At 37.5% G+C, this 23,614-nt stretch overlaps 1 protein-coding gene across 4 annotated transcripts in view; it reads left to right on the top strand.

Moving 5' to 3' along the window:
- The window catches only part of aopep (aminopeptidase O (putative)), a 75,929-nt gene that overhangs the window by 8,176 nt on the left and 44,139 nt on the right, over window positions 1–23,614 (top strand). For 2 of the 4 annotated variants that reach the window (XM_052563515.1, XM_052563516.1), the window contains exons 6-11: window positions 7,482–7,671; window positions 8,358–8,464; window positions 13,297–13,399; window positions 13,488–13,595; window positions 14,634–14,677; window positions 20,674–20,734. In XM_052563515.1, coding sequence (XP_052419475.1) covers window positions 7,482–7,671; window positions 8,358–8,464; window positions 13,297–13,399; window positions 13,488–13,595; window positions 14,634–14,677; window positions 20,674–20,734 — 613 coding nt within the window. The remainder of the gene's footprint in view (window positions 1–7,481; window positions 7,672–8,357; window positions 8,465–13,296; window positions 13,400–13,487; window positions 13,596–14,633; window positions 14,678–20,673; window positions 20,735–23,614) is intronic. The other 2 variants (XM_052563517.1, XM_052563518.1) reach the window with 2 other exon arrangements.

Genomic DNA, 23,614 nt, shown 5'->3' with positions numbered 1-23,614 from the left:
GCCTTCTGACCCTCTATAGACACCTCCACATGCGCCGTGGTACTCTAGTGAATGCGCATCAAAAACCGACAGGGAAGAGAAGAATTTGTTGAATGAAGTGTACAAAAAGTATTCTCATAGCTTCATAATATAACGGGAACCATTGATGTCACATGGACCGTTTTAATGATGTGCTTACTTCCTTTCTGGACCATGAATATGGTAGTTTGCATTGCTGTCTATTTAGGGTCAGAAAGCTCTTGGATTTCATCAAAATGCTCTTTGAAAATATCTTAATTTGTGATCCGAAGATAAACAAAGGTCTTATGGGTTTAAAACACAACTATCTGTCTGTGCAGTTTATGAGTGAATGATCTGCTCCATCTGGATTTGAGCATTCTTGGGGGCAGAAATGTATTTCAGGTAGACTTTTATTTGTTCAAGGTGAAGGAATGAGCAGGTGGTACATTTTACCCAGAGAGCTGGAGCCCTTCAGCTTGGCGGAGAGCATACTCTTCATCACCTGAACCGGCAGGTAGTCAGCAGTTGAACAGAAGGAATAAAGAAAAAATTTGGGTCTGTTTCCCTGAGGTGCTACGTTAGCTGTTCATGAGCTGCTGAAGGTAGGAATATTTAAGGTCAATCAGAGGTTACTGCACTCACACGTTTTCCAGTACGTTTATATGCAGAGTAGGACAAATTTGCTTTAAAGTGATTTTGCTATTCAGTGCAGTTATGATTATGTAAACTCTTCAAAGATTAACAATATACAATTTTTTCCCTCTCAGAAATATACACCACCCACATAGGGCAAATTTGGGATTCAAAATGTTTAAGGGTGAATTAATCATCCTTCTCACATTCTGACTCACGAGACTATGTTAGATTACAGCAGCACGAAAAATGATTGGATTTTGGAGTTCTGAATAACACGGGCATTATGTGGACCGAGGGTAATGAAAAAGCAAAAACATTTAAATGTAGACTCACATTTTAATATCAGCAAGTTTGCGGCCGCATGAAATGCTCTCATTATAATCAGGCTGCCTCTGCCTTTGGTTGTCGAAATTGGTTTGTGCCTATTCAAATATTAGATGCTTTTCCTCCGCGAGGGAACGACTGATTAGATGTTCTGATTGGGCCACAAATTAATGTCTCAAACAATGAAGTAGTGCCACTTTTCAACATTGTTTCTGTTTGTAATTGGAGACTCTGGCTTGGGTTTTTAGGGTATTTTCGAGGTGTTTTAGGTTGCTGTGTGTGTCTTACTGGTAATATCTGGATTGCATAAACTCCGAGTTAATTTTGTAGCTGATGTGCTCTTCCTGCAGTCTTACAATGACCATATGGGGAAAGGAAAGTGGAGTCCCTTGGGTGCGGAGTGTAATGTGGACGACGGATGTGAAGCTTTTGGAATGTGCTGGACTAGCCAGGGAGCTCGGGAGGCTGAGATAACACCACTTAAATAGCCCTTTCTCTCGCTCTTTCTTTTCGCTCGCTCCCTCTCTCGCTTCACTTTCTTGTTTCACTCCTCTCTGATTGCTGAGTAACCTAAGAAGTGTGTGACAGAGAGCGTCTTTCAGACCAGGGGAACTCTGGCACAAAAGACAGCTGTTAATCAAATTGTCAAGGATGAGATGTTTTTCTCCGCCAAGAGTCCACAGAGAGGGTTTTCTGTCCCTCCTTTGGCTGTGTGTGCACAAAAGCCACCGCGAGTGAAGGAATTCAGAGCATGCCTGCACCTGGAGAACAGGCAAGCATGTTTGAAAGGCAGACATAGTTCTACGGTTTTTGTCTCTATTAGGCTGTTTTGACTTCTTTAGGCGCCTTTTCAGTTTCCTGATCTCCCCATCTGGATCTATGTGTGCTGCAAATTCCTTATTTTTCTTTAAATGTAAATAAGCAGCATCCGATTTAGCAAGCAGGTTGTTATTAGTACTACATTCCTGCATTACCCTTGCTTTATCGGTCTCAAAAAACTTAACCCCTTTCTGGAAGTCCAGCCTGAGTCATACTTCTATTTACCTGCCACATCTTCATTCCAAAAAACTGTCTTCCTTGGTGTGGTTTTAGACCAGACTCATATACTCCACCGTAAATGATGGGCCATATAGGAAAACAAATAGATATTGCTGTATGAGACAGAACGTGCGTCTAAATGAATCAAATCTGTATGGCACAGAGAGAGTTTATTTGGCCCTGGGGCTGATTTAAGGCAGTAGGAGTGGCAGTAGAAGCTGGTAAACTAGAGCAAAGTGTGAGGTGGGGAGCCATTACCCAGCATCCCTGGAGGAGCATCTACCATACAAAAATCTAGAATGGATGAGCCCATTCAAAGACTGGGCAGATGTCCCTGCTATGTGTATACTGAATCACTCGATGACACTGTAATAGCGCCTGCCATTGCATTTAATCTGATTCTCCAAGCCAAGAAAGCCGCCTTTCTTCCCTCAGACCTCCGACCAGACACAAATATAACAAATCTAAGCACAGAGAATCTTTAGAAGTCTGTAGCAGACTAGGACAGGGTGTTATTGCTAGATTTGAACTAATTATCCTTCCCGTTGAGTCAGGATAAAGCCCAGAGAGAGAGGCTCAAAAGTGTTCAGAAGCAAGATATGTCGACACTGTTGTTAACCACAAAAAGTAATATAGACTTCATTATATGTAGGCTGTTGGCACTCCACACATTTGAGCACACACTCATATTATTTTATTATTTAATGCAACAATGAAATATTACATTAATACAGATATGCTCTATGTAGAGATTCACTGAACTTCCAATGCAATATGATTCATGACATTGATTTCACGATATTGATTTTACAAAATGATTTTCTCATGATTTTTTGAACAAAATTAGATTTAAGACAAGCTAAAAGGTGTTCTTTTATTTCTTAGACAAAATGCTTCATATTTCTCAGTGAAACTGAAATATGGCAAAAAAACAAAATTAAATTTACATTTTAAAACGAATCCCAAATCAAATAGTAATCACTCTGAATGAGGCTTTGTCTGTGCTTTATTTAAAATTAGAGGCAAGCACTGCATTTTAAACACAAAGATTTGAAGAGCAGTTTTTATTTAAATAAGACTGTATAAATTTAAAGCAAAAAAAAAAAAAACTAGTTTTGTTAAATTATGCTGCATAAAATATTTGAAATAAATAAATAAAACAATAACAGTAACCAGGCTGAATAAAAATGCTATTTTCACTCTCTGACAGCAGGTGGCTCTTATGGAACAGCGGCAGTACAGCGTTTCCTTGGTTGCTGCTGTAAACAAAGAAGTGCTGACCTTATAAATATGATGCATTATACAGAGGTAAAATGAAAAGAAAATACCATATAAACATTCATGAAGACAGTCCGTTCTCTGTAGAGATAAATACACATCAAGATTAATTTCACCAATGTAAATTGTAACATAATATACATATTATTATTATCAGTTTTCAACAGTGCATTTTTAATCCCTAACTCTATGTATTTAAAGTATGTACTTTATGTACCAATATTTTTTTATTTTATTGATTAAGCCACAAATTACTTTTCTTAAGTCTTTTTTTTTTATTGTATTGTAAAATTTTGAAATTGCCCTTTGTGCTTACTATAGCTGAGTGGCACAGATGCTAAAATGGACCAGTACAATGGAGCATGGTCGGTAAAGCTGAGGAGACAGCTGAAAAGCAAAGTGGTTTCGGTCTTGAAATAAGCTAATATATTTTTATCAACGCTTACAAAAATAAACAATTGTATTAAGAAAGCAAACAGGGTCAAGTTTGATTTCATGCTGTCTTTTCTGTGTCCTGCATTCCACACGTGCCAGAAATCTGCATTCTCGACCAGTGACTTCATTCATAATATAGCTTTGAACACTGGAAGGAAGCTCAGATAATGGGGCCTCGCACACTGTATGCTTTGCATAAACATCTGCTGCTGCTTCTCAGTCCGGATGGTCTTTCTGGCGCTGATGAGTGCCTCCGGCTCTGTTTACGCACACTCCTCAGCAAGCCTCTGAAACGTTAATGTGGAGCAATCAAGTTAAAATGGTGCCATGAGGCACTCTGCGATAAACATCGTCAGCGATGCGAGCGAGGGTCTCTTTTCCAGATTTCCCACTCGTATGGTTGGTAGAACGTCTACATATGGATCGCATTGTTGTGGTGATCACGGAGTGTATGCTACAAATCCTGATAGTCTCGCCACAGCAGCAGCCTCTTGTGTGGGTATTTATTCTTAGGATTTCATGTTTGACACATGTGATCTGCCCTAAAAAGGACTGGCATGCAAAAGGAGCCCCACAGGGCCTACAGAGAGAATCACACCTAATTTTGCAGCCCCACAACCTAATCTACAGTCTAGACAGGAATACCACCCATTAAAGCCTGAAAGCCAGGAAGAAAAGGGACTGTGGTAGATCAGTTTTGTTCTGCGAGATTCTTCCAGGCTTTTCCGTCTATAATAAGCTCATGCAATCAGACTGAGGAGAGTTGGAAATTAAATAAGAGACAAAGAGAGAACGAATGAGTGCAGCCAGCACATTAGTAGAGCCACTTTGAGGAGACGGGACGGGAGGTGATGATAAATATGGCTCTGAATGTCTGAAACAGCACTAGCTCATAGACTTCTCATTGGGGGTTGAATGTTGCCTAGTGGTTAATGATCTGGGTTCAGGGGTATAACTACCCATTTGTTGGAGGTCGATGCCCTTTAGTGTTTTTTTTTTATTTCACTGCATGCTGTAGTTTAGAAGAGTTCTTACTTAGAAGAGTCTAATATGCATTGATGACAGTTACAAGTCAGTAATGTTTACATGCACAGTTGTAATCGAGTTTCAGTGGGTTTTGCGTTCTTAAATAGTTCACCTAAAAATGTTGTCATCATTTACTTACCCTCATATAGTTCCATACCTGTGTAATTTTTTTTTCTTTCATCATCTCATCTGCGTGTATGACCTATTTTGTCGTTCTGGTTTTGTCCTCAATAAGGTCATTGGAAAGATTAGACAAATTTTTGATAAAATGGATCCTCCTTGGACTAAATAAAATGTAGAATAAATAAGCTCCATTGATGTATGAATTGTTAGGACAGGACAGTATTTGGCTGAGATATAACTAGTTGAAAAATCTTAATATTGAGAAATAACTTCTAAAGTTGTCCAAATGAAGCAATGCATATTTCCAATTAAAAATAAAGTTTTTATATATTTACATTAGGAAATTTACTGAATATCTTCATGGAACATGATCTTTACATACAGTATATCCTAATGATTTTTGGCATAAAAGAAAAATCTATTATTTTGACCTATAGAATGTATTGTTGCTACAAATATAACCGTGCTACTTATGACTGGCTTTGTTGTCTGGGGTCAGATATATAAAGAATTATGTTTTTTTATATATACATATAGTCTTTAAATAAGGTACCTTAAGCAAAGCCAAGTAGCCTACCTTGTTTTACTATCCTTTTTTTTCTTTTGCTTTTTTGTGCAATAATTGATTGTGAGTATTCTATTCCACAGAAGGAAAAATTCATACTGAATCCACATGATTATCTCTCTGAGCTGTTTTGCTTATGTATGAACTCTTGTAATATAGTATATTCAGGTATTTTTACCGAAAAAAAGAAAATGTAATTGGACAGGGTACAAATAAACAATGAAGTTGAATGTAAATGGGGAAACGATTTGTTCCCACCATGTTTTCCTCCTCCTTGAATCTGACATTCCTCATTGAGAGGAGTATGATGATATTTTGAAATATGAACCATTACATTCCACTTTCAGTGTTTCCTCTGGTAATTACAGGGCAGGTGGTGATATCCTGTTCTTGGATGAAAGAACGCGATTCCTCTTTCAGTTAAGATATCTTCCAAGAATTGTTGCAGTGGTTTATTGATATACAGTTAATGTGCTTGCTTGTGTGTGCCGTGAAGGAGAACCTGTGTAGTTCAGTTTTGGATTAACTTTAATTCACTTCCCACAATCTCTACAGTATGTATTTATCCATTTATCCGTCTGTCTTTCCATCTGGCAAATTTAGGCAGATCCAGTGATTATTTCGTAATTTGTTGTGTCAACCTGGTACCTTGCCAACAAGATTTTGGACTGGTCCTCTTACTCTTGGTAGTGTCATGTTAGCCAGTCAGTTTAAAGCTTGCTATAGTGGGAAACTACTTTCCGTTTTGTGAGAAATATGCATTAGATAGTTAGTAAACAGACTTGGGTGCTCCACATGTGAAAGAGAGGCTCTGTAGCTGCTGAAGAAATCCCTTTTCCTGGCATTTGGACAGTGTCCACTTTTAAAGAAAAAGATTCTGTTGTTTAACACTTATCCTTAACAGCGCTGGACATTTTCTGTCATCTATATCCAGAGACGGGGCTTTTTCTAAGTCCCTTAGCTCTACTTTAGAGAAAACTCTTAGGGCACACAGAATCCAGCTAAATTAACATATCGATGACTTTAGAGAGACATAACAGTGTGAATGAAAGGCATGCCTGCCACCTTCAACTCAAGAGTCAAGGCCAACCTTTTTTTATTGCTTTCCTGCTGGTTGCTGTGGTCATTGTGTAAAGACCGCAAAGGTGAGGATGAAAACACACACACAAAAAACACTTTCCAGACCCAGGCAAGGTGAATGTCTGGCTCAATAGGTAAAAAGACATTCATAAAACTCTCAGATTATTTTATCAGGTTCATTTTACGAGGGGAAAAAAGTGCTTGCGGCTATCTATGGCAGTGTGTGTCACATTTGAAAGGCATTATGTGGCTGAGCTGAAGCCTTAGGACACAAAAGAAACGGGTTTGTTTTTCCTGACTCGTAGGAACTTTGTTTGGAACATGGTCTTGATAACAGCCCATTTGCTGTACGAAACACACAAAGCTATCTGGTTGAAAAGGTCACTCAAGGTAATTTCGGCTGAGGAGGCAAACAATACCATATTTCATCTGGTTTTATGTGCAGTCTGAATCCTGAGGTCATGTTTTCTTTTTTCTTTTTTTTCTTACACGGTTGAAAGAACGAGCCTTATCTTCCAGTGGACATTTTTTCCACCTTACAGTGTTGTCGTTCAGCACATTACGTAGTGGAATTCATCAAAGTTACATATGACAAAATTTTCACTTCTTGCAATTTGCCGCTATTAGCGAATGCAGCCGGATTGTTTGGTGAAGGGTGCGGCATGGGTGGCTACTCGGAAATCAACTGGCAGCAAACAGGCCTCATTTTGGCCGAGAGCTCCACCTCCTTAACGACAGTCTGTCTACAGGAGAGAAAATCCCACACTTTGATGTTCTTTCAGGGTGGCTGAGTTTTATAACATGTTATAACTAGATCAGAGCTGGAGTCAGAGCTCCAAGTTCTCAGCACCCGCAGTAATGTTATAACCAGTGATTTGTGAGTAGACCAAATACAACCATGATGTGCAATCCTAGTCTTTTTTTCAAGTTTCTTCTTTGCATAAGAAAATAAAGTGTGGTTTCTCATGTTTTTTAGTCCACATATCGTGTTCCTGTCTCAAAGCGTGCTAACGGGTGAGAGGAACCTCTGTGGGGCGAGATTGTGCCACGAAATTGCTCATTCTTGGTTTGGGCTGGCCATCGGAGCACGGGACTGGACCGAAGAATGGATCAGCGAGGGTTTTGCCACTTATTTAGAGGATGTATTCTGGAGCCATGTTCAGAAGGTATTGTGATAAAGTTGAATCTTTGACTGTTTATGTCCATCCAATCTAAGATTGGCTCATTGGAACAGCAAAAGCATCTTCAGGGCATAGTTACATGCTGACTGTTAAGAGTATAAAATGAGTTGGAAATTAAATATTCAGCATTAACTGGAAGACTTCACTTCCTGTAATGACTGAGATGGCTAATAATGAGTCACAAACTCGCAATTGTGGAGTGTGATTGTGCTTCACATCAACACAGCTCTTCAGATCATTCAGAATATATTTATAATCTGTGTTCGCCGGCTCTGAATTGAAAACTATTGTTGTGTTAATGGAATGTTTCCAATACATCTTTCAACAAGCAGCATTTAAAGCTGAAGTGTGTAATTTTATTGATGTTCTCTATGACTTTCTCTTCTCCCAGTTTAATATCCAGAGGCCGCTATCAGCAGGTCATTCATAGGTTGATTTCCCTGATGGAGTGTAAACATGGCGCTCAGTGGCGCTATCAAAACATTGCTCATTTGTTGGAGCATCCTTAACAGCCCGACAAAAGCAACACTGGCTTAACCAATGGTGCAGAAATTCCACACTTCACCTTAAAAGTTCAACTTTCTCCACCCCATGTTGCCTTCCTTTGTGTTTAAATTCATTTCATTCACAGTTGCTAGATTTTGCTTGTTCTCTTTTTTTGTCTTTCTCAGTTGGGTTGTAGAGAGGCTGAAGAGCAGAGACAGTTAAAAGCTCTTCTGCGCTGGAGGAGACTGAGTGATGAGTTACAAAACTCTGAAGAAGAGCTGCAGGTCCTCCGGTATGATTGACCTTTCTGCTTTCCTCCTCTGCCAATCGCTCAGTCTGTAAACCTTCGTTATTCCATCATCTGCACAAAAGAACCTAAAGTTCACTCTTAAGAGCAGTTTTGGTCTTAAAACGTCTTTATACACAATATTCTAGTCAGTATCTGCAATCTGATAACAACAGATTTCATTTACTGATAGAATTTCCATCATGCATCTTTTATTACTTCGCTCATTTGTATTTCTTGTATGTACTTGGATTCAAAGATTTTGGGTTACATTTTCATTTTAACAAATGAATACTTTGATTCTTCAAGGAAACCTTAAATTGATCAAAAATGACTTTAAAGACATTTAAAACGTTAATTAACTTTAACGTATCTAATTATTTCCACAGAAATATTAAACAGCACAACTGTTATAAACCTTGATTTAAAGGGGGGGTGAAATGCTATTTTATGCATACTGAGTTTTTTACACTGTTAAAGAGTTGGATTCCCATGCTAAGCATGGACAAAGTTTCAAAAATTAAGTTGTATGTTTGAAGGAGTATTTATGTTTAAAAAATACTCCTTCCGGTTTGTCACAAGTTTCTGAAAGTTTTTCCGAGTATGAGGGCACGTTTGCCGGAAGAGCGCGTGCTCCCATATAGCAGAGCACTGAGAGGCTGAGCACAGCCTGATCAGAACAAGAGCATCGCGAAAAGTCACAAAAGAAGTGTGATTTGGTTGCCAGGGCAAGACAACCCTGCACAGATTACCAAAGAAAAAACAGTATTAAGGGACCAGTGGATGGAGTTTATTTTTACAGAGCATCAACGGAGTTGTGCACGTGTTTGTGTTTGTTCCCTGTATTTCGAAGATGCTTGTTTTACAAACAAAGCCCAGTTTGATGACGTATTTGCACATCGTTTATTTCTTAAGGATGATGCAATCCCAACGAAAAAGGGTCACGATCGTGTGTTGGAACCACAGGCGGTGAGTAAAACTGCTTAAAATATCTCTGCCTCCTTGTTATTGCGTCTGCCTCCCATCGGAGACCCGGGTTCGAGCCCCGCTCGGAGCGAGTCGTTGCTGCTGCTGCTCTCCTTCAGTTTCAGCCTTCACAGCTGTCACAGCTTCCAAACGCTCTCGACGCAAAAGCCTACTGGCGCTCGTGATTCTTTAGCTCCGCCCACACGTCACGCCTCCAGGCGCTCGTGTTTTTCCGGGAAAAATCGGTACAGACTATCTTTCTCTTATGAATATAATAAAACTAAATACTTTTTGGAGTTATGAAGGATGCAGTACTACTCTATAGGTACTCAAGATTAACAGGATATTGAGTGAAAACGAGCATTTCACCCCCACTTTAAAGACTAAAGTAATGGCTGCAGAAAAATTTAGGATAATCACAGGAATAAATTATTCCTTTTAAAATGCATTCATTTTTAAAATATATTTAAAATAGATATAAATACAGTAAAATAAATAAATAAATAAATAACAGCAATATTTGTAAGGAAGGACAAAGCACTTTTGAGACCTTTTGTTGATGTCAAATGTCATGCAATAATAAGGCTAATATTTGTCCAAACCAAACATGATAAATTGTTTTTCCAGCTAAATCACACTTTATTCCTATATTCAGTCTGTCATGTTTTTGAACTAATTCATGGTGATATTAATACATGTAAATTTTTTATTTAAATCAAACATAAAGTCGGGGTCCTAAAAAACAATGAGAGTGTTCTGTTGGAAACAGTATATTAAACACACACACACACACACACACACACACACATATATATATATATATATATATATATATATATATATATATATATATATATATATATATATATATATATATGCAATCAAATTTCCAGGCATTCTCAAGATAGATTTATAAACTTGAAATAGCTGTGACCTTTCACTCTGCACAGAATAATTTTGAGCATGTTAATGCGAGAGTATTATTTGATATAAGATGTAATGTAATGTTCTCATATGAAGAGCACAGAATCACACAAGGTTATGAAGGTTTGAGGTAGGAGTAGATTAACCGGCTGAACTTTTAGCAGTGAGAAAGTATGAGTGTATGGAGCTGGTCAGGAATTCAGCTGTCACAATACCAGCAGGTTTCGAAGATGCACCTGACAGCATGTGTCTGGCCCTTCCTTTGCTTTGAGGGGCCCACACCCACTATAATCTCAGGGATAAAATGTTCAGACAGTCTGGTAAAATGCCTGTCTTGTGAATAAAACAGAAATGTCATGTAAACTATTCAGCAAGTAATAATATGACAAGGAAAACATGTTCTTCAAATCTAGAGAATTTTCAAAGATTTAACTGTTGCAACACCAGGGTCATTCTTGCTTCAAGTATGTTTTTGATCTAAAGGTCTGTTTCTACAAAATATGGTCTAATTTTCAAATGCAATTTGTCAGCATGTAACAGCAGCAGCTCTGGGCATTTGACCAAAAGCGCAAATCTTATTTGTTGCAAATGAATGCTTGTGTCGGTATGAACAATGTAACAGCCGTTTATTCAAATTTAGTGTTTATTGCAGCAAATTTTTGCACCAAACATCCTTCTGTCTTCTGTGAACAGGCCTTCTTGCATAGATTACCAAGAAACTAATGTTAAAAGTGAAAGGTTTATATTTATAGACTGAAAACAACTAAATCTATTTATAGACTATTATTTTTCTATAACCAAGGTTGTAGTTGTGCCGAGACTAAACATTCATTGTGTGAATCTTCAACTGTGTCACTCAGACATCAACCAAAAAGAGTGGACATAGGGGAGACGTTTAAATAACTTTTACTGATTTTGACACTTGAGAATATTCCATTTATTTTTTCATTCATCTATGAATCCTTCTGGAATGAAAGGCTGCCTGTTGTGTTTGAAAAATACCTCTCACCCTTTTCACTGGGCTGCTGTGGGCTATTCCACAAACACACATGCAAAAGCCTGTGTGACCAGGAGGAATAATGCATGCCTTTTAAAGGAGCTAACCCTTATCATTCTCTCCCATGCAGTGAGAGAGAGAGAGAGAGAGAGAGAGAGAGAGAGAGAGTGAGGGAGGAAGGAAGACGTTGCTCTTTATTTTTGGAGGGGAACCAAATGTAAGCATCAATAATGTACAAGCACAAGTGAGTGTCCCAAATACAGTAAGAAGGTAGCTGAAGACTTTTGACTCCAATAGACCTGCAACTGTATCCTGAGGAGGATCAATAAAGGATGAACAATAAAATTGGTTATTTATCATTAATGTAATAAACAGTAACATTGGTGAAAAAAGTCTGTACACTTTATAGGATGATGACCTGAGCCATACTGTATGTATATGAATATAGAGACTTGTAAGGTGCAACCAGAACACTCAGAACACCTAAAAGAAAAGTAAAGTTTAGTTAATTACAGTTTTTCTGAACAAGCTTCACTAGTGGAACCATTTTTCTCATTTCCATAGACTGGATCTCCATATATGGGAAGGCTTCTGTCCCTTTTCCCAGATCCTGCTTTATTTCTCTGTGGAATTCGAAAGTGTAGACCTGCACTGGGGGCACATGCTCACAGAGATAAGGCATTAGACCATGATCAATCATACTGCTCTTTATCACCATCAAATCTGTGACACAAAGAAACGAACAAGAGCAGGTTATGATGGCTAGAAAAACACTGCACACATATAGCTACACGCCCATTTGTCTGCAAGAAAAAGATAAAACAAAACGGCTGTTGTCTGTGTTAGCGGCGCCTGAGTATCGATCAAATCTTTACAAGAGCCTTTTATTGGCAAGACCAGTTAATCTCCCAAAGAAGATCAATAGTTTTAACCGAGGTCGTCATCACACGCAGAGATGGCCAGCACTCAAAGCTCTGTTTGTCTCTCGCAATTTACAGTACCTTTGACCATAGGGAGGAAATACTTAATCGGTCTGAGGCGTTAGAAGGAAGCCTGTCTGATACTTAAAAATATCAAAAGGGTCTGGGAGACATTTAAATATCTAGATTTGCCAGTTCATGTTAAGATTCATTGGTAATTGTTCAACCGTTCTTGAATTTGATTGACTGAGGGCTGCAGACGGACTGTAGGGGATTTAGTGACTCTTTATGGAGGTTACATAGAGTAGTCAAGTAAGTTAATAAGTCTTTATTAAGAAGTCATTGAATCATTCATTCAACCAGGAAAAAAAAAACTGGGCTGTGTCCCAAATCACATACTTGTGAGTTGGTACTTATTTTGAAAAAAGTACTTTCTTCACCACCATAAAAATGTATGATCTATAAAAAATAAATGTGTGTTATATGAATGTAATCTGCATTTATATTTTGTAGGGATGTATGCATGTTTGGATGTAGCCTAGCTGAGTCACCGAATCATTCATTCAACCGATTTGTTCAAAAACAGTTTTTCTTTATTCAGGAATTAGATATGCCGCGGCAATTCTGCTTTGACTTGGTTTGGAACTATTTTCATTTCATGGATTTTTCATCACAGACTTGTACGCAAAGTAATTGGCAACATTATGTCTGAAATTTAAGTACTCAAAGTTATTCTTAAGGTAGTGGTACACTAATCTCAGTGTACACTTTGTATGCACCAAAGAGTCATAAAAAAAGGAGCATTACTGTAATCTATATAGTTCTTTGCACAGAGAAGCTATCCGGGACATAATAGTTTCATGAATGCAATTGTGTATACACTTAGTAAAGCATTAGGAGGTCATTATGTATGCTGATGTAAGTGTATTCCTATGCAGACTGCTGTAGATGCAAGTACTTTGCCTTACAATACCACAGTCTGATTCATGTGGTGTTTGTGTGTTTGCATATGTTTGTGTATTTGCACACAGGCCTAATAAAGAGAACACAGGGGAAGTAAGCGAGTCTGGTGCATCAGTAGTAAAACATGCCCTCAACCCAGAAAAACCCTTCATGCAGGTGCACTATCTGAAGGTACGTCTGAATACTCAAAGCGCAGAATCCTCTGGGACACCTGGAAGATTCGGGTTGTGTAATTTTTGCTCTCTCTCTTTTCTCTCAGGGCTACTTCCTCTTGAAGTTTCTGGCTGATCAGGTTGGCGAAAAGAAGTTCCTGGACTTCTTCAAAGTGTTTGTGGGAAAATTCCACGGGCAGCTCATTCTGTCTCAGGTGAGCTTGTCCTGCATGAGAGCTCTCTGTTCATTTAGCCAGAATGCAAATGTTGCTTTTGGATGGCATCTGCGTATTTTGGCTAGTGTTTCAATCTCACTGTCATTCATATCAGCTTGTGTCAGTAAAAGAATGCACCAGTTCCCCTAAAGGTTTGATACTTAATTTTTGACACATAGTTGCATTCAGCGTCCAATATTAACACTCATCTAGCACCAAATGAGAGTTAAAATTGCTTTTGGTATATATCGAAACCCGTAAATAGCTTTTTTTGTGGTTATCTTCATTAAGAATTGCAGAATACTTCATGGAATAAATCAGACCACTCCATGTGGCAACACTTATGTGATACCAAAATATCACAAATCATGTTTATATATCATTTTCTTCAGATATAGGTGCCATTTTATACATAAATTTTTTTTTTTTTTTTTTTTGTGGCTTAACATTTTTCTTAATTTGCTTGCCATAGAGTGCATCAGTGGCCATCCCTGGTTCCTGAAGTATTTTTCCCCGTTAATTATTTGCTAAGAATTTTTAAAACCAACCGAACCAAACTAATTACCTACAAGTGAACCTACATACTCTTATTTGAAGTAAAATAGTATTTAAAAATCTGACATAAGACAAGGGTACTTCACAGCTTTGATATGAAAGATCTACGATTTCCATGAAGTGCTGCAAATGACATGAATTAATATAAAACTATTTATATAAAGATGAAGAATACACAAAGTAGTTTGAAAGTGCAGAGCAACTGAAGGGATCCAGTATGTCTGTCATTAAAGTGTTATGAATCATTGTTAATAATCAATTCCCTTATGAATTATGGAGAAAATGAAGGGATTTTTCCTTCCCAAACCAGACAGTTGCACTCTATAGTCAGGTATGGCCAAAAGTTAATTGTGGAACTTCTTTGAGATTAATGTAGAAATACAGTATGACATTAATATTTCATTATTTTTAACTGTAGGCTCTGTTTGAAGCTTTGATTTCAACACACTACTTTCCATTCAAACAGTATTCTGTCTCTTGTAGGATTTCCTGCAGATGCTCTTGGACACATTTCCAGGAATGAGCAGGTATGATGGAAGGATATTAACACTGGCTGTCTAAAACATATGCTCTTTGGTAGCTCACTGAACTCCTCAGCTGCTCTGCCATTATTATTAGTGTGGGGACTGTAGAGTTGAAGGTATTTAGCTAAACCAAACCCTGCAGGAATCTTTCTTCTACAGCTCTACTTCAAAACGTTTTTCCACTGGTTCTTTTGCCCAGACTCACCCATCATTTTATCAAATGTTTATTTTCACTTTTTCACTGTCTCATCATTGACGCGTTGACATAATGTTGTCATTAAAACTGCCCAGAGATGTATTATATAGAAGAAATATGAAGAGGCTTCTTTGCCCTCGATAATATTTTTGTGCTTTATGGCCAGTGGGAAGCCTAGAGTAAGTCAGATGTGGGTCTTTTTCATGGTGAATGATAGAAATGCAGTATCCAAACTGCTGTCGGTTTCTATAGCTGCTTTTCAGCATGATTTTGAATTGTGCGTATTAACTGCAATGCTAGCAGAAAACACAAAATGCACTTCTCTGTATGTTATTAATATAGTCAATAAAGTTGTAGTTAGTATAGTCAATAATACATGGAGAAAAAAACACTCACCACTCTTGATCAATTGTGTTTGCTTTAAGCTGTATTTAACAATTGATAAATAAGTGGAGTAAGTACCTTTTTTTTATTAAATTAGCTATTATTTATATGAATATTAACTAATATTTTTGCAATTATCTTAAATTTTATATTGATATTTAACTTTAATAAAAGGTTTTGCCAAGCATTTTAGGTTTTGTTGTGATATTTCAGTATTCAGAAATTTTTGTATCATGGCAAACTGTAAAACAATCAGCTCTCTTCGTTCATTCTTTCTCCCCACTATACCGACAATGTTCATTCTTTCCCTTTTTTTATCTCTGCTCTCCTGTTTCATCCATCGCTCTTTTGGTTTTGTGTAGTCTCCATTTGCTCATTAAGGCCTAGCCACTGGCTGATGATTGATTGAATTACATTAAACTGAAAGGTAAAGGCGTTCAATATTTGTGTCTGCTTCTCAGAAGTGTAAACATTCATGGCGGCACAGCGCTGGAACAGCAGATTGATGTGGTGAAACAATCACAGATGGGCCTCCTTGTGTCAGATCAAAGACTAATCAATGCTTCCATAGCAAACCGTTCCTCCTACACCACCTCCCAGTTAAGGAAGTCCATAGCAGCTTCTGTTAACGTGTACCTGATTTAGTTTGGATATCTGTACTTTACCTTGTTCATTTTTGTCCTTTTGGAAATTAGTAAAGTTTTCCTTTTCTGGACTTAAAAACGGAAAATTAAATCCCATAACCTTGCATTAAAGGGTTAGTTCACCCAAAAATGAAAATTTACTGTGTTACTCACCCTCAAAGCATCCTAGGTGTATATGACTTTCTTCTTTCAGACGAATCCTTGAGGATGAGTAAAACACAAGCTAATTTTCATTTTTGGGTGAGCTCACCCTTTAAAGAGTAACCTGAGCTATGTACTTTACAGACCAAAATATAGTATCATAGGCTTGGTGGTGGGCTCAGGGCAGTAAACAACCACCTACAGTAGTAACCACCCAAAACACCCTAGTTGAAAACCACTCACAGCACCTTAATGGAAAAGAAGTTTCCATGATAAGGGTGTATATAATAGTAGTTCAGAATTTCATTAAAAAATTACCAAGATTTTACTAAAGTTACAATAAATTTGGTGGAAAAAATACTCAGAGATGGCTAGCAAATTTAACATATAATTACATTTACATTAACATTTACATTTAGTCATTAAGCAGAGGCTCATGCTATAACAAGTCTGTTAGCTTAACGCAGATTTTTTTAACGCAGCAAGTTTTTTTAATTACAGTATGTAATAAAAACAAAACAAATAGAACAGGCAGTTCAATAAATTAATAGAGTGCTAAAAGGGACAAGTCTAAAAGGGACAATTTTTTTTTTAAAGAATAAAATTAGAATAGAGAGTGCTAGAGTTAGAGGGTACTTTTTGGCTCATTAAAAATTTATCTTGCTGCCGCGTTCTGGATTAAATGTAAAGGTATGATAGAACTGGCAGGAAGAAATGCCAGCATTGCATTGCATTAGTCCAGCTTGGACAGAACAAGGGCTTGAACAAAGAGTTGTGAAGCATGTTCCAAAAGATAGGACCTGATCTTCTTGATGTTGAATAAAGCAAATCTGCAGGACTGGGCAGTTTTAACAATGTGGTCTGAGAAAATCAGCTGATCATCAATCATAGCTCCAAGGTTTCTGGCTATTTTTGAAGGAGTTATGGTTGATGTGCTTAACTGGATGGTGATATTGTGATGAAATGATGGAACCACAAGCAGTTCTGTCTTGGCAAGGTTGAGATGAAGGTAATGGTTCTTCATTCAGCAAGAAAAAACTGTTAGACAAGCTGAGATGCGAATAGCTATCGTCGGATCATCAGGATGGAATGAGAGGTAGAGTTGAGTGTCATCAGCATAGTAGTGATAAAAAAGCCATGTTTCTGAATGACAAAACCTAGTGATGCCATGTTGATAGAAAAGAGAAGTGGTCGAAAAACTGAGCCCTGAGGCACCCCAGTAGTTAGATGTTGCAATTTGGACACCTCACCTCTCCAAAATACCTTGAAGGATCTATCTCTAGAGGTAAGTCTCAAACCACTGGAGTGCAGTTTCTTAGATACCATTTGCCAATAGGGTTAACAGGAGGGTTTGGTGGTTAACCATGTCAAAAGCAGCGGACAGATCCAGCAAGATAAGTTTTGAAGATTTTTAATTCTTGCCATTGCCAACTGAGAGCATTGCAGACTGGTTGCTGTCAAGGAGGTTGTTCTGTGTGTGAAAGGCAGAGACTTGGTTGAACACAGCTCGTTCAAGTGCTTTTGCAATGGAAGGAGTGAAGCCAGTCTGTAGTTCTCTAAAAGTGATGGGTTAAGGGTGGGTTTCTTAAGTAGTGGGGTTATACGAGCTTGTCTAAATGCTGAGGGCAAAAACACCAGTGTGAAGGGATGTGTTAATGATGTGAGTTAATCACAAAGAAATTGTAAGTAACGCATTAAATAAAAAAGATTGAAATAGTATTTTCTTGTAAAACATACTTTAGTTATCTTTGTTTTGTTTAAAGTTTGTGAGATAATTTTTACAGTATAAAGTTGCTGAATATAATTTTTTTTTTATTTAAAGCTGCAGTAGGTAACTTTTGTAAAAATATATTTTTTACATATTTGTTAAACCTGTCATTATGTCCTGACAGTAGAATATGAGACAGATAATGGGGTGGTCACACTGCACTTTTCTCTCCATTGACTTCCATTCATACACATGTGAATGCGTCAGACCGGAAACGCAAGCTTATGCGAACAATTTCGCATTTCGCTGCGTTCCAAAGTTCAAGTTTGGTGAACTCTGACCTGCGAATTCGCATCACGTGAAGATGTGGGACCAGGAGAAGATCGATACGCCACTGCATGACCTCTCTGTACGGAAATTCAAAAATGAAGGAAGCGCTATATAACTTTAGCTGTAGAGCAGCATCCTATTTTATATAATACATATTTAAAAGATTATATATATATATATATATATATATATATATATATATATATATATATATATAAGCTGCATGGTTTGTAGTGTCAACAGGAAACAGGAACAGATGAGTACATTTGAATGAGGACGTTTTATAATTTTGGATTGCTTAGGGTGTATATATTTATATAGAGAGAGATACAGAGAGTACAATATAAGATGCTTTCGACGCTGTCGCAAGAGACACAGTACAAGCATATATTAATCCATGTTGTAATAATTGAGGAGAGACCGTTTTATCTTGCTCCCGCCCATATTCTCAGCGGCGTTCAAAATAAGTTTGGACGTTTAAAGTCTAGTGACCACGCCTTAATCCGTGAAAAAAATCAAGCTCCTCTGGCTCCTCCCAGTGGTCCTATTGCCATTTGCAGAAATACATCACTCCCCTTAAGAAACAACCAATCAGAGCTGCGGTCCGTAACTTTGTTTGTGTTCAAAATGTAGAAAAATGTATATAATAAGCGAGTACACCATGAATCCATTTTCCAAACCATGTTTTTAGCTTGTCCTGAATCACTAGGGTACACCTATAATAAGTGTTTATATTCGAACTACTTTAGATTGCTTCGGGGGTACCGCGGCGGAGTAACCCAGTACCTTTGTGATTCTTCATAGACATAAACAGAGAGAAGTAGTTCCGGCTACGATGTTCTTCCGCAAGACGAAAGCAGTTCTGTTTATTAACCGCTAGAGCATCAAAAGTTACCGACTGCAGCTTTAAACTATGCTAGATTTAGTGATTTTGATCTGACCATGGGAATGAGAAACTACCCTTGTACTATTTTTATTTTTTTTACTATTACTATATATTGACTTTTTTTGACTGATCATAACCAGTTTTTACATTCTTACAGTCTTTACAAGTTATTTTGATTAGCATTTATACTTCATTAAATCAATGTCAGCATGCATTTAAGTATTTGCTTGTAGAATGAGCCTTGCTTTTATTCTGCAACAACACAGCAGTGCTGTTATAGTGATTTGCTCTGACATTCAGGGCTTTTCCCTCGTCATTGCTGAGATAGAAATGTCCATCCTTTCCTTTGTCGTCACCTGAATGTGCTCAACTGTTGTATCAAAGGGCCACAAGTGTTGGAGACACACTGTTCCTGTCAGAGACAGTCCATTAGTTGATTATATGTGCTTTGTGTTTGTGTGTGTGTGTGTGTGTGTGTGCGTGTGTGTGTGCGTGTGTGTGTGTGTGTGTGCGTGTCTGCACTTTTGCACGTTAACAAGATTGATTTGGAGTGGTGAATGACTTCAATTACAGCCGGAGGAAAAAATACTTTGAGAGGAGAAAAGAAAAGCAAATCGTTACTATATTGTCATAAGGATTATGCTCCATTCAGAGTTTATTTGAAAATTGCAGTTCAAACCCTGTTGAATTTCGAATGAGGCATCTAACTGGATTTTAATTGGTATTTCAGTTTAACCTCTGTTTTTTGTTACAAATTATTTAGGAAGAGCAATAGATTAATGACAAGAGTTGACCTCAGAAATCTATATCATAACAGGAGTTCTGACCATAGTCACAAAAAGTATTTTTTCGTTACCTGTTCATGCTTTTCATGTTCATGTTTTAGTAATCATAACAAATTATATATTTGAAATCTTAAAACCATAATATTCATCCTGTGATAACCATTTTAAAATCAGATATTGCATTACCTTGAAAATGGTTCTTCAAATCATTTTACAAAATTCATTTGTTCATGATTTTTTACAATTTAAGTGTGGATGCACTTTCTCGTCTAAAATGGGGGTGACAGTTAAGGGGTTAAAAAAGTCAAATTACAATGAAATACAATTTAAAGAAATTCATATTACTACTACGGTGTAGTTTTAATGATAATTATAGCAATGACACCTTCTATAAGTTTTATAGAATTATTATATTTTTTTTACTATAACATTTTATAATTTTGAGATATTTTTTATCTTGGCATTGTGTGGCAGAAAAGTAAAAATTTATTTTGATGCTTAAATTTGGGAATTGTATATACTTATTGCTATTTATTCTGGAAAAATCAGTTTATAGATAAATATATTAAGAAATCAATATTAATTTAAAATAATAAAATTATTTGTGTTTTGTTTCAAACCGTATATTCTATTTTTGAATTGCAATTTAGTAATTCCTTTTCATGTCATTCTAGTTTAACATCCTGTGGCATGTGGCCAGTTTAATTCAAGTGCCAACACATCAATTGAAAGGGTGGCAAAATTTAAAAAAAATGTTTTTTTGACCAACCCAGCTACTTACATTGCATGTAGATTTCTTGTTAAGATTGCTTTTAATTTCGAAGGAATTTACCGATTTCATGATTCGTGACAAGTAAGGAGTTAAAGCCAAAGTCAAGGTCCTTGGTCTCTTTCAGTTACTGAATGTATCACATTTCTCTTTCAGTCGAAGCATCACACTTGAAGCCATCTTTTCAGACTGGTTAGATACACCTGAAATGCCAGAGGTAAGAAGAAGAAAGCCAAGATTTATTTTTAGATGTTTGCTTATTCAGTCCAGATTAAATACTCTATGATTATGCAAAACGAATAAAAGCAGGCTTGTTACACAACATGTAAAAGATGTATTGGTGCTACCTCTCATGCCTGTCACCCATAATGTAAAACCATTTTTAATCCATTTCCTCTTGAGCAATAGAACATAGAGCACATGCATGTATCTCTCCTGGACTGACACATGGCATGAATGATGCAGCTTCCCTCCTGCTTTAAGATCCATTTAAACTCTCCAGCATTTCTAAACTGGGCTCTTGAACAATTCGGTGACTAGTATGAAACCATAAATCTGTGGGGGTTTTTTTCTGTTTAATGTAGGATTTAGTAATCATTTTACAGTTTCAAAGGGGATTCACTTGCGAAGATATCATGTTTCCAGTGAATACTGTGGAGGCTGTGTGTGGGGAATCTAATCTGTTGAATGAAGAAGTTCTTTTTTTACGTTAAGAATTGTGTGTTTTATAATAACTAGCGAAGACCACAAAACCACACAAGCCTCTCCGTACATCCATCCTGAGTCTAAGTCTCAAAAAAATGCATTGAAATATTTGTCTCCCTCCCTTCCAGCACAGTTTGTCTCAGTTTTGATTTACACTAATTCGCCAGCTAGACTGTTGTGTGGTGCCATTTTCATTGACGCCGCCATTGGATCTAATGACACGTGGCTGCCAAAATCAGCACTGGAACAGTTTTACTTTTGAATAAAATCCTTGTTTGAAGCCATCGCTTTGACTTTAAAAATGTGTTCTTCTCAAACGTTCATCTAAATAAATAATGGCAGGAAATAGTCGAACCCCACAATAAACAATCAGCCAAATACACACACACATACAAAAGGGAGGGATGAGATGGGAACTGAGCTTTTTTTTTTTTCTTTTTCCATTGTGCTATTTTTAAGACAGCAAACATTTGCGCGAGCATAATAAGTCGCTATATCTGCACTTTGAGGTGAGTTTGAGCCTGGGACAATCTGAATCTCATGACCTCCCTTGACTCTCGCTGTGGGTTGATGCTGAAAGGATATGCTCAGAGCAGCCTACCAAATCCCAATCCTGACATGTACCTTTTGAAGAGAAAAGCAAAGCAGCTTTCAGGTCATTAGCTGGGGTTCGGCTGTATGGCAATAGCTGTGGTTCAAGACATTTGGATTCTCAGAGGCAAATTAAAGCTGGTTTTTGACAACTAGAGCTCTGTTCCAAAGCCTAGCAGGCACCCTGTTGCCTACATAGGATGTCTTCTTCTTAGGCAGCATCCTAGATCTCATTGGACAGATATGGAAAGTACATAGCAGCCTACAAGTACTCCTCTCAGAAGACTTGACTTGCAATTGATTTCAATACAGTTTGATGTTAGCAAGTTGCTAAGCTAACAGCGCAATTCTATAGACTTAAAAATGACTTGAGTAAATAACTGTGTGTGAATTCTGATCTTTTTAAGAGACTGTATAAGTTGTCCACTGGACCTTTGTATCCATCTGCATGTTGGTACAGTTCTCTTAATATACTGCCTCTGTAAAAATGCTAGGTTTTGGAACACAGCATAGGTGGCATTCACTTAAATGCCAAATCCACTGCCACGTTAGCGATCAGGAGCAAGTTCATGTCCAGTTATTTTAGCACTCAGAAGAGGAACGTGTATGCATCTGAGGGACGGGTTAGAGAGTGTGTGAGTGTGCATTTCTGTCCACATTTTACATTTTGAGTGTGTGTCTGTGTGTAAGCTTAAATTCAACTAGAACACAAAATATAGTCCCGGCCAGCTTCCATTCTTAAGAAAAAGATATCAATCTTTTGAGTGGTGAACCCGCTGGCAAAAGAGTAGCAATGAGCAACAGCTAATGAAATCCCATGTCTCCCCAAATGCTGTCTAAACATTAATTTATTTTTTGTTGTCGCCAATCAGTGTAAAACATAATCTGCAAACCATTTCTTTGTGTTATTTGTTGACATGCTGTCAAGAATCAGCTGATGTGTTGCTTTGTATCTAAAATTTTAATGGAAATTAGAAATTTTGAATCATCATTTTAGTCAGCAATGGGAATATTCTGATTTAATGTGTAGTAATTTATGTACAATCAGTAGTTTGCATTTCGTTGTGTGAAGAATGCATAAACACAACTGAAAACAAACAAGCTCAGCCTATAGTACGATGAATAATTACAAAGATAAAATATTTTTTGTTCATCAATGAATCGTATCAAGCACCAGGAGTGTGTGTTAAGAAAGTAGGAAGGATCTGATCATTTAACAGATGATAGTTCAGACAGAGCTGTGAGAGCATTTAGCACATCTGTCATAGGAAAAAGCAGCTGTCGCTGTTGTGCTGCCAACACAAGGCCAACATCCTACTGTTAACTGTTCAAGACCAATTTAGTTCTGAGTGTGCTGTGTTTAGGAGCTCATACAGACATACTAATACAGAAATAATACATTTACCGTATATAGAATCAGCATGTTTGAGATGGGAGTTTGCGAATGTGTTTGTGTGCGTATTTTACGAGTTTGGCAGTAAGAGGGGGCTGATTGCAGTGTCTTGCAGGCGCACAAAGGCCTGGCTGTGCCGGGAATGAACCAGACAATCTGGGCCGTAAAACTGCTATGTGTGGTATCCAAGTTAACAATGGCAGTTTGCAGCCCGAGAGTCAAATTCTGCTCTGCCCACTCTCCTTTCCCGAAAGTGCACGAGAGTCAAAAAACACACATACATAGACATGCAGACTTACTTTCTCTTCTCCCTGGGGTAACAAAAATACATTCATTTAACTCTTAAAGCGGCTAATAAAGTCATGCACGCACATAAAGAATCACTTTGTTGAGGAGAGGTGTGCTACT

The sequence above is a fragment of the Carassius gibelio genome, chromosome B8 (assembly GCF_023724105.1).
Source record: "Carassius gibelio isolate Cgi1373 ecotype wild population from Czech Republic chromosome B8, carGib1.2-hapl.c, whole genome shotgun sequence".
Taxonomy (NCBI): Eukaryota; Metazoa; Chordata; class Actinopteri; order Cypriniformes; family Cyprinidae; genus Carassius; species Carassius gibelio.
The sequence above is the reverse complement of the archived record's forward strand: the minus strand, read 5'-3'. Positions and strand labels throughout refer to the sequence as shown.